This window comes from Python bivittatus, unplaced genomic scaffold (assembly GCF_059951505.1).
Source record: "Python bivittatus isolate LINGU-HERP-01145 unplaced genomic scaffold, Pbiv_v1 ctg000700_np1212, whole genome shotgun sequence".
In the NCBI taxonomy this organism is placed as follows: Eukaryota; Metazoa; Chordata; class Lepidosauria; order Squamata; family Pythonidae; genus Python; species Python bivittatus.
The window spans coordinates 13,380,941-13,393,376 of NW_028277098.1; the positions used below are offsets into that span (position 1 = coordinate 13,380,941).

The 12,436-nt window shown below is 39.1% G+C and overlaps 1 protein-coding gene across 3 annotated transcripts in view; it reads left to right on the forward strand.

Annotated features, from left to right (window-relative positions):
• The window catches only part of CDC73 (cell division cycle 73), a 151,513-nt gene that overhangs the window by 14,988 nt on the left and 124,089 nt on the right, over nucleotides 1-12,436 (forward strand). For all 3 annotated transcript variants that reach the window (XM_007420987.4, XM_088154158.1, XM_025168768.2), the window contains 2 exons: nucleotides 1,301-1,406; nucleotides 11,087-11,156. In XM_007420987.4, the coding sequence (XP_007421049.1) occupies nucleotides 1,301-1,406; nucleotides 11,087-11,156 (176 nt within the window). The remainder of the gene's footprint in view (nucleotides 1-1,300; nucleotides 1,407-11,086; nucleotides 11,157-12,436) is intronic.

Sequence of the window (12,436 nt, forward strand, 5' to 3'; positions counted from 1 at the left end):
ATGTCCAGGATGAGAAGGATCTGCAGATATCTTCTCCGCCCTCCTTTTGACCCTCACAGTATATAGCTCCTCTATAGAAGGCAGACAGATTGCAGTTATTCTTTCTGAATATTCATTCATTCATTCATTCATTCATTCATTCATTCATTCATTTTCTATGGCTGCCATTTCAAACAAGTGACTCTGGGCTGCGAACAATCATACCATTAATTAAAACCAAGTTCAAACACAATACAAAAAATAAATATATATAGCAGCCGAGAAAAATCATAACCATAGATGTTAATATAACCAGGAAATGGGGCCTTTAACACACTAGGAGCCCCAGGCCCAGGCACATAACCAAATCTTTAAGGCCTTATGAAAGGCCAACAGAGTTGGTGCCATCCTAGTCTCTGGAGGTAGAATGTCCCAGAGGGCAGGGGCTATGGCAGAGAAGGCACGTCTCCTAGTCCCCACCAGCTGGCATTCCTTGGCTGACAGGACCCGAAGCATGCCCATCCTGCCAGACCAGATTGTATGGGTAGAAGCAACTGGGAGAAGACAATCCCTCACATACCCTGGTCTTAAGCCATGAAGGGCTTGAAAGGTGACAGCCAGCACCTTGAATTGCACCTGGAAACGCACTGGCAACCAATGCAGCTCACAAAGCAGTGGTGTTATTTGCTTAATCTGTTTGATTACTTAGATAAGGTTGTATAAGTGATCTCAATGTTAAATTTTTTGAAGCTATTTTTCAGGGGCATTTTTCAAGAGCAGTTGCGAATAATATTTTAATGCAGCAGAATACTAGGAGTATGATAATACAGTAAGAATTCTGAATGTAATCTAGCAACAGTGGAGGCATGCAACTTGCTATAGAAATAGTTAGTCATCTTGAGATTTGATTTAGGTTTTATTGATATTTGAAGTGGACCCCAGATCACCTTATTTCTTCAAGAATACCAGCCTTGGCTTCCAAACTGAATGGTTGCAAACCCCCAGATATTTGAACTGTAGTTAGCCATTTTATCCAAAAAACAAGAAGAGTGATTCTGAAGCTCGCTATCTCATTGAATGCAAGTTGGAACATTTGACATGTAAGTTGAAAAGAGAGAAATTGCAAGAAAATACATTTTTCTTTTAAGTGAGATTGCAAGGATTATTATCCTTGGCTTTTGCACTGAAGAAACAAAATATAGAGTGAAAGTGATAGTCATTAATTAGTTCATATTTCTTGCTTTTTATAGTCAGAATCATAGACTGTGTATGTTCTTTTTACAGCGGTTTTGTAAACCAATTTTCATTTTATCCTATACAGGACAGGAAAAGAAGGCCAGCCAAGGGAGTACTATACATTGGATTCAATTTTGTTCCTGTTGAATAATGTACATCTTTCACATCCTGTTTATGTCCGTCGTGCGGCAGTAAGTAAATTTCCTGGAGGAAGAGCTTAGCGTTGTTTAATTATGTTATGTGCAAACAATCTTGTATATAAAAGAAATAAAAGAGATTGTTTCTACATCATTAAAAAAAATGTAGAAGAGCATTCACAATTTTGTTTACTTTTAGCCTTTGTTACTTCAGTTGTAGTTTGGTCTTGACCACCTTAAATCTTATTACAAAAGCTGTGTTAAGCTGCTTATTATTTATTTTTATCCCAGATCTGTTTACCTGGAAGAAAATGACATTAAACTCATTTGAACTTTTTTGGAATTGAATATTCTAACTAGATTTGTAGTCTTAACTGAAGTAAAGAATTACCTGCCTATGGCTGAATTTAAAGTTGATATTGTATTTTAGCACATTGTTAAAATTGGTTTTTAATGTTGTATTTATGTTGCCTGTATGTTCCAATATGTTAATTTTAGTTTGAAGAATGAAGAGTTGCTTTATTTTGTATGTATGTATGTATGTATGTATGTATGTATGTATATATATATGTATGAATGAATGAATGAATGAATGAATGAATGAATGAATATATGATAATAGTAAAATCTAATACAAACTAAACTTAAAGAAAGAAAAGAGAATAGAAGGAGTGAAAAGTACAAGGGAAAAGAAAAAGAAAGAGAAAAGTAAGTATATAATAAAGACAAAAGAAATATATAAAGAAGTGACTTCCAACCTTCATCACGACAAGTACAAACAAATTTAGTAACTCTTCATCCTCCCTAAAGATACAAACATTGATCTCTTCATCCTATATCCCACCTCTTATCTATAAACAGATCCATAGAACATCATCTTTTCAGTCCTGGTATCAGCAGGAAGTCTGTAAAGGGTAGTCAGAAGTAACAATCATACCTTGTTTTAAGCTTGATCTAATAAACCAACTTTATATTCCTTACTTTTACTTCTAACATGCTTAATCTTTAGTTCATTCAAATATTGTCATAGGAGTTGATTTCTCTTCATTTCTTCTTTGTCCCATTGCATAAGTCCCATTGTTCTTCAGGGCTTTAACAAGCCTCTTTTGTAAATCCAATAGGAAAAAATAAAAAAAATTATACAGGTCACTCTATTTGTTTGTCATTTGTATTTCTCTTTTAAATTTTAAAATCTCAACCAGTTTCTTTTGTAGATCCAGTGAAAACATCCTTTTCTAAATCATTATTTTGGCCTGTCAGTTGTAAATCCACTTTCAATACCATCTCTACCTTGTCACATAAAATTTGTTCTACATCTGACATTTCTTAACATTTTTTAGACAAAGTCTATCCATAGAAGCAGATATCATTACTGACATTGTTGATATTGTGGCTACTAATTTCTAGCTCCATTCTTCAAAAATCTCCTTCAGTATTTTTATTGTTATAACATTTTGCACCATCTTACAGGCCTGCATATCTTTCCTTTACCTAAAATCTTTAGTCCCCTCTAGTGTCCAGTTTTTGAAATCATGAAATTATTTATCAGTGTAAAAACCAAAACAGGATCTATTTCCCATGAGAAGCTCTTTGTACTTTAGAATTAATAGTTTAGAAGCAGTTAATGAGCAATTTCTGAAAGTGATTAGAAAGTGAGGTTTGTGAACTTAGCATCCTTTAAAAGTCTTTGCCGCAGTTGCGAGCAAGATGGCTAATCCTGTGGTGTCCTGGCACTCAAACCTGCAGAAAACCGCTGTCCTGCAATCTTGCAGGTAGCAGCTGCCTGGAGCACATGTAGGCGATTTCATGTCTTCCCCTTATCCAGAGGGATTCCAAGGAACCTGTCCACTCACTCATTACTTGGTTTTTGCCTTCAGTTGGCAAAGACCAAGGAACCAGTTGGCTCCATTTTCGCAGAGCTGCCTTCAGTTCACCATAACTCCCCTAGAAGTGAAGAATGAAATATTATGATTGGTCAGAATATTCCTTTCGTTATTAGGTTATTATTCACATTTTACAGATAGGTAATTAATTGCTGAATAAAATATTTTTGAATATTTTTATTGAATTTCTTGAAAGCTACACATGCAATTTAATTTAAATAAGTTTATATATTTTAAAAACAAAAATAAAAACCTAAAATAATACAACTAGCAATTAACATAAATATGAAACAGAAATAAAGTAAAAAGGAAAAGAGGAAGAACAGTCAAGTTCAGTAACATTACTTTTCTGCAATACAAGAAATGTTTATTAAATACTTTCACAAATTACTACAATTCCATTTTAAAAAAAACATAAGCCACATTAAATGATCTTTCCTTTCTGTCAATAAAAAGTTCAAAATCTGAGAATTTTTAAAGTCTGGTATATACACATCCTTCTAGTAATATAGAATCACCTTTTTTGCAACACACATGGTGCATCCACAGCTCCTGGTAAATAGATAAGTTCCAAATTTTGGGGATATAATCTAACAATACAGCTATATCTTTAAGCTTCATTTTCATTTCAGGAACCTGATACAACTCAGTATTTTTTTAAATAACAAAATAAATTTAAAAATTTTTTTTAAAATGCACAAAATTATAAAAGAGAAAAAAGCTGAAAAAAACCCCAAAACTTACAAAATATATATTTACAGACATGTATATATCAATAATTTGAAGTCATGATTCATAGCAGTCATTCATGGTTGTTCAATATTAAACAATTTTGCAAACCACTGAATCCATATCTTTGTATTTCTGATGCTGAAAACTAAGTCTTTTGATTGAAAGTACATTTTCTTTGTCCAGAAGCCAATTCTTCTGTGATTGAAATAGAATATAAGCATATTCAATCTTAATCCATGTAATTGCTTCTTAACAAAATGAAACAATACATTTAAAGTGTTAGTTTCTGTGCATCTCCAGCAACATAAATACATTGAAGAAATTTCTAAAATATTATTTCTTGTTGAAAAGGAAGTAATCTAAAATCTATTGAAACTTTTGGGTTTTTTAAAGCTCTCTTTTTTGATTGGTTAAGTAAAATTTAGAATTAAAAAAAAGGAAATACAGTGATACCTCGGGATACGAACGCCTCTGCTTGCGAATTTTTCGGGTTACGACCAGCTCTGGCCCCAAAATTTTACCTCGGTTTGCGAACTCCGCCTCGGGGTACGAGCCATTTTCCGCCCGTGCCACGTGGTCCGCGGCCATTTTCTGCCCGTGCCACGTGGTCCGCGGCCATTTTTCCGCCCGTGCCACGTGGTCCGCGGCTGTTTTTCCGGCCCTGCCGCGTGGTCCGCGGCCGTTTTCGCGCCGCGCCGGGCTGTTTTCGCGCCGCGCCGGGCCGTTTTCGCGCCGGGCCGCGCCGCGCCGGGCCGCTTTCGCGCCGCGCCGGGCCGTTTTCACGCCGCGCCACGCTGCACCCGGCCATTTTCGCGCCGCACCACGCCGCGCCCGGCCGCTTTCCCTGTGGTCCATGGACGCCAGAACGGATTAACGGTAATTACATTGAACCTTATGGGAAATTGCCTCGGGTTGCGACCAAATTCGGGCGGAGGGCGGAACGGATTAACCGGATTTACATTGAACCCTATGGGGAAATTTGCCTCGGGGTGCGACCAAATTCAGAGGGCGGAACGGATTAACCGGATTTACATTGAACCCTATGGGGAAATTTCCTTCGGGTTACGACCAACTCGGGATACGCCCAGAGTCACGGAACGGATTAAGTTTGTATCCCGAGGTACCACTGTATACATATTCACTCTCTCTCTCTCCTTAAAATATTTTGAGGAAAACATTAAAAAAGCAAAGGAAACAAACAAAAAATTAGAAAAAGGGTATGCTGGTAGTCCCCCTCTCTTTCGCAGTATTGATGTCTAAGCAAAAAGGAACTACCAGCAGACATGGCTAAATCATATGCATGAATGTGCCTTGAAATGTGCAAGACTGAGAATAACAAACTCATTTTAACCATCCATTGAGGTGATTAATAATTTTTTTTTGTTAAATTAATCTTGTTTCAGATTGTAAGAAAGATATTTGGTGTTCTATAAAATCTGAGACCATTAGTTTTTTAATATATAATTATCTATTCCAATTTTCATGTAGATTATCCAAAAATATTTTGTAACATCTATTAATATTATTGGAGTATTTGTTTATTTTAGGCTATGTTGTATGTGGTTGAGTAGTGCTGGAGCTTGCTTTCCAGTTTTAGCCACTGTATAATATTTAATCTTTGACCATAACTTTCACCTTCCAATGTTTTTTTACATGTTAACATATTTAAACTCATTTTCCTAGCTTCGCTGCTGGAAGGACTCTGAAATTTCCCCATATCTGTTGTTGTATATAACTTTTTGCAGAAAAGTATAAGTATACAACTCGCCCAGAGCCGTTTCAATGAGATGTGTGGTGACAAATTTGATATATAAATAAATATATATATGAAATCCCTAATTAAGTTCTTTCCTCTCTGTTCCAGATTTAATACAAAGGTATTTAAGCAATATTGGGTAAAACTGTCATGGGAAAAGTGGTCTGAAGGCACCCTTCTCACCCAAAGGCATTAGAATAGTTACTGCCAAATTACACAATGGAAAAAAAAATTAAATTTATAGAATAATCATGTTAGCGTACTAAATTAAAATTAAACCAACTTTGTTTGTCCTTTGTTGCTCATTTCTTAAAATATTACCTCTGAGTTTAAAGAAAAAGTTTTATATCCCTGCTTTAACAATATCACAGATTTGCATGAAACATATAATTCATTGTTAGTTATTCAAACTCTGGATGCCAGACTACAACATTTTTTTGCATAATATTTTTATTTATTTTATTTATATATCAAATTTATATCACTGCCCAACTCCCCCATAAGGAGGAATTCTGGGTGGTTCACAACAAAACAATTTAAAATCAGTAAAAACATAAATAATACAAATATAAAATACAATTATTAAATACTATAAAATCCAAGAGATGATGAAATTATTTCAGCCTGTGACCAGATAATATCGGTCAAAGGTAAGATTAGGGAACCAGCCAACCCCAAAACTGACTATTCCCATCCCTACCCCATGCGTGATGACAAAACCAGGTCTTCAGTTTTTTTATGAAGTCTAAAAGGGAGGGAGCCAACCTCACTTCTGGGGGAAGAGTGTTCCAAAGGGCAGGGGCTACTGCAGAGAAGGCTTGCCTCCTGGACCCTGTCAGATGAAATTCTCTTGCAGACGGGGTCTGTAGCATACCCTCTCTGCATGACCAGGTGGAGTGGGTTGATGTAACGGGGATGAGATGGTCCTTCAGGTACCCTGGACCCATGCCATGTAGGATTTTAAAGGTGATAACCAACACCTTGAATTGGACCCAGAAGCAAACTGGCACCCAGTGCAGCTCAGAGAGCAAAGGTGTTATATGTGCTGATCTTGATGCACCTAAAATCGCCTGCACAGCCACATTCTGGACCAGTTGAAGCTTCCGGATACTCTTCAAGGGTAGCCCCATGAAGAGCGCATTACAATAGTCTATATTGAAGATGACCAGGGCATGAGTGACTGTTCGAAGGGCCTCTCAGTCCAGGAAAGGGCATAACTGGCGGACAACACAAAGTTGTGCAAAGGCCCTCCTGGCCACGACTGCCACCTGCTCTTTGAGCAGGAGTCGTGAGTCCAAGGGGACCCCCAAGGTACGCACTGGGTCTGTCTGGGGCAGTGCAACCCCATCCAGAACCAAAGATGGCAAATTCCTAGGGACTGAGGGGCCATTAACCCATAGCCACTCCATCTTGCCAGGGTTCAACTGAAGCCTGTTGTTCCCCATCCAGACCCCCACAGCCTCCAGGCACCTGGAAAGGGCAGCCACAACATCACTTACTTCCCCCGGGATGGAGATGTATAACTGAGTATCATCGGCATATTGATGATACCTCATCCTGTGGAGATGGATGATCTCACCCAGCAGTTTCATGTAGATGTTAAAAAGGAGAGGAGAGAATACCGAACCCTGCGGCATCCCATAAAGGAGGGGCCGTGGGCCCAATCTCTCCTCCCCTATCAACACCGACTGGGATTGGCCCTGGAGGAAGGAGGCAAACCAATGCAAGACTACTCCACCCACCCCCAACTCCCTGAGTCGGTCCAGAAGGATACCATGGTCAATGGTATTGAAAGCTGCTGAGAGGTCAAGGAGAGCCAGGATGGATGCACTACCGCCATCCTGCTCCCGCCAGAGATCATCCATAAGTGCGACCAGTGCTGTTTCTGTTCCATATCCGGGCCTGAAACATGACGGAAAGGGGTCCAGATAATCTGTATCATCCAGAATCCTCTGGAGCTGCAGTGCCACCACCTTCTCAACCACCTTTCCCATAAAGGGTTGGTGGGAGACTGGATGAAAATTATCCAGAACAGTAGGGTCCAGCGATGGTTTCTTGAGGAGGGGGCACACCAGCGCCTCCTTAAAGGTCGCCGGGAACACCCCCTCTCTCAAGGATATATTAACCATCGCCAGGACCCAACCACATGTCTCCTCCCTGACTGCCCTCTCCAGCCAGGAAGGGCATGGATCTAAAGGGCATGTGGTGGCATTTACAGTCCAGAGGATCTTGTCCACTTCCTCAGGATCAACAGGATCAAACTGGTCCCAGATAACTCGGCAAAGATGTTCCCCGGGCATCTCACCAGACCATGCCTCACGCTTGGCGTCCAACTTAGAACGGAACTGAGCAACTTTATCCTGCAGATGCTCAGAAAATTCCTCAGCATGGCCCTCTAGATGATTTTCTAAACCCCCTCTCCCCAACAGGGATCGGGTGATTCTAAACAGGGCTGCTGGGCGGCATTCTGCAGATGCAATAAGAGTGGAGAAATACTGACGTTTCGCTGCTCTTACCTCCACAAGTAGGCCTTAACCGCGGCTCTAGCTTGTGTTTGGTCAGGTTCGGTCCTTGTCTTCTTCCAGCGGCGCTCCAGGCGTCTCTTAACCCTCTTCAGAACCCTTAGCTGGTCCATAAACCATGGGGAGCGATGGGTTCGAATGGGCAAGAGAGGCCGCACAGGCACGATCCTGTCCAAGGCCCTGGCCGCCACCCTATTCCAGGCAGCAGCCAGAACCTCCACTGGACCATGCAGCAAGATCTCGGGGATAACCCCCAGCCCCTTCTGAAACCCTTTGAAATAAATTAATCAATTTATTTAATTAAATTATTAATTAATTAAATTATTTTTATTAATAATTCATTTAAATTAATAATTAGTTTATTAATTAAATTGATTAATTTAATTAATACTATGATTAATTAAATTTGTAATTAAATTATTATAAAATTATTCACAATTAATTTAATTAACTGAAATAAATCAGTTTTTAGGAAGACCAGGACAGTGGGGACCAATCTAATTTCTAATGGGAGACTGTTTGATAAAATAATGCTGCTGCTGCTGAGAAGCAGCACTTACAGTGCATTTGGGAAGTATTCAGACCCCCTTCATGTTTTTCAATTTTGTTATGTTGCAGCCTGATACTACAATCGTTCAAATTCATTTTTTTTCTCATTAATCTACACTCAGTACCCCATAATGACAAAGTGAAAACAGAATTTTAGAAATGTCTGTAAGTTTACTAAAAGGAAAAACAAATATCACATGTACTTAAGTATTAAGACCCTTTACTCACTACTTTGTTGAAGCACCTTTGGCAGCAATTATAGCTTCGACATGTGACATGACAAGCTTTACACACCTGGATTGGGGGATTTTCTACCATTCTTCTTAACAAATCCTCTCAAGCTCAATCAGGTTGGATGGGGACCGTCGGTGGATAGCCATTTTCAGGTCTCTCCAGAGAAGTTCAATAGGGTTCAAGTCAGGGCTCTGGCTGGGCCACTCTAGGACATTCACAGAGTTGTCCCTAAGCCATTCCTGTGTTGTCTTGGCTGTGTGCTTAGGATCGTTGTCTTGTTGGAAGGTGAACCTTCGGCCCAGTCTGAGGTCCTGAGCGCTGTGAAACAGGTTTTCATTGAGGATATCTCTGTCCTTTGCTCCATTTAGCTTTCCCTCAATCCTGACAAGTCTCCCAGTCCCTGTTGCTGAAAAACACCCCCACAGCATGATGCTGCCACCACCATGCTTCACTGTTGGGGTGGTATTGGGCAGGTGATGAGCGGTGCCTGGTTTCCTCCAGATATAACGTTTAGAATTGAGGCCAAACAGTTCAATCTTGGTTTCATTAGACCAGAGAATCTTGTTCCACATGGTCTGAGAGTCCTTCAGGTGCTTTTTTGTAAACGCCAAGGGGGCTTTCATGTGTTTTGCACTGAGGAGAGGCTTCCGTCTAGCCACTCTGCTGGAAAGCCCAGATTGGTGGAGGGCTGCAGTGATGGTTGTCCTTCCAGAACTTTATCCAATCTCCACACAGGATCTCTGGAGCTCAGTCAGAGTGACCATCAGGTTCTTGGTCATCTTTCTTACTGAGGCTCTTCTCCCCCGATTGCTCAGTTTGGCCGGGCAGCCAGCTCTTGGAAGAGTCCTGGTTGTGCCAAACTTCTTCGATTTGAGAATTATGGAGGCCACTGTGCTCTTGGGAACCTTCAGTGCAGCAGAATTTTTTTTGTAGCCTTCCCCAGATCTGTGCCTTGCAATAATCCTGTCTCTGAGCTCTGCAGGTAGTTCCTTTGACCTCATGGCTTTTGCTCTGATACAGTATGCATTGCCAGCTATGAGGCCTTCTATAGAGAGGTGTGTGCCTTTCCAAATCATGTCCAATCAATTTAATTTACCACAGGTGGACTCCAGTCAAGGTGTAGAAACAACTCAGCAGTGATCGAAAGGACCTGAGCTAAATTTCAAGTGTTGTTGCAAAGGGTCTGAATACTTAAGTACATATGATATTTCAGTTTTTCCTTTTTAATAAATTTACAGACGTTTCTAAACTTCTGTTTTCACTTTGTCATTATGGGGTACTGAGTGTAGATTAATGAGAAAAAGAATGAAATTAAACGATTGTAGTATCAGGCTGCAACAACAAAATGGGAAAAAAGTGAAGGGGGTCTGAATACTTTCCGAATGCACTGTATAAACTTTCACTCATTATAATTCACAGAAATGGGCAATCACCAGGAATTTTGCATAGTATGTACAGGTTGGACATGCCAATTTCACTTGGGGGAGGCTGTCCTGCAACTACTTAAGTGTCGAGCTATGAAGGTTTTCATTGTTTCTGTTGAAACTATTTTTTTCTGTCTCAGTTGTATAACAGCTGTACCAAGTGGTCACCTAGTTCAAGCTATGCCTGGCAGTGATTTAGGTTCAGCTGCAAACTTTAGATGAGGAAAAAAATTGATACATATGTTAGAACTGCAGAAGAAATTTGTGAATTACTCCTTTTGTCTAGCATTCTTGCAACATATTTTAAAATGAAATATTGTAATGTTATGATATCTAAACAATACAGAAATACTCTCAGTGCTAGTGTCAGAAAATTCTCTGGTGAATGTAATTTTATTCAGCTTGAATACTGACAAAATATGATCATGTAGATGATAGTGTATTTACTAATATGTCTTTCAAGATTTGAACATTGTATTTTTGCTTTGCTATATTTGCTAAACTTTCAAATCTACTAATATAGCAAAGCAAAAATACAATGTTCAAATCTGTGATATAAAGTCGGCTCACAGCAAAATACCAATTTTGGGATTTTTAGATTACTAAATTAAGTCCGTATTTTTATTCTGTTTAGACTGAAAACATTCCTGTAGTAAGAAGACCTGACAGAAAAGATCTCCTTGCGTATCTTAATGGAGAAACATGTGAGTCAAAAGCATAACTGCTTATTGTTTTAGTATTCTTCCTAAAAATATGACTAAGAATTCAGGAGTAATGATACATTTTCTCTTACATTAAAAGGCAAAATAATTCTAGTACCTTTGTCAGAAATTAAAATACCAAATCAAAAGTTTTGCTTGATTAGATAAAAATAATTGAATCTGGTGTCAAAGATAAGTCTAACTGGTGTTAAAAATGAAAAACAAGTTCTGAATAGTTCTCTTCTCTTTTACCGAGTGTTTCTGTGGCCCTGATTTAAAACCAAAAGAAGAAACTGCTGAAAAAAATCAGTGTGAAAAAGTCAGTAATAAAACATGAAGGCCCCCCCAAAAAATGAAAAAAAGAAAAAAACTTTATTTCCCCCTTGTCCCTCGTGTTAGTGGAATTCTTGTTGACAAATAGTACTTATTTTCTTACTATGGATCAAGTATTAGAATTAGTTTTTACTCAGGAGTTCCTAATGTGAGACTACATTATATTGGGCAGTTTTAGAGTCTATTGGGTGCACTCTAACTCTGAAAGACTATCATGTCAAAAACAACACATTTACTGGAAGACAAATGAGAGATTGATTTATATACCACCTTTTTACAAAAGCTCAAGGTGGCATGCATAGTGTTCCCTCCTATTTTCCTCAGAAGAATAGCCCTATGGTTGAGCTGAGAGAAGATGACTGACCCAAAGACACCCAGGAAGTTTCTGTGGCTGAGGTTGGATTAGAACTTTGGTCACATTGCTTCTAGTCAGACACCTTCATCACTACACCCTACTGGCTTTCTCCCCTTATCTCCCCTTAGCCTTCCAGGATGCCCTCTACCATTTTGGTGGAAACTTTCTGAAACAGAACATTGGATTGCAGTTTCCTATTATTTCAGTTTTTAAGAATAACAGCAGGATGTATGTGAGGCCCAGAAGTTTTTTGGGGGAGCATAACAATTATGCTTAACGTTGACACTTTCTGTGCAATGTGCTAGGTTCCCCATTATTTTTAATTAAAGTAATATTTTTAAAACATCAGGTGGAACATGGAGCCTGGTGGGTACCAAGGGAATTCTGCTGATAGTAGAAAAAATGCTTAAAGCCAATTCTCAGTTGTAGTAGACTCACGGTACTTTCAGTCTTGCTCAGTACTTGAGAAAGCCTAATGAGGTTATTCTAATAGATGTTGGAAACATCAAACTTGAATTGAATATTGTGCCATGACTAACTTGAACCCTGGTTGATAGTAAGGAACACTTCCATAGGCACATAGGCAACCATGCTT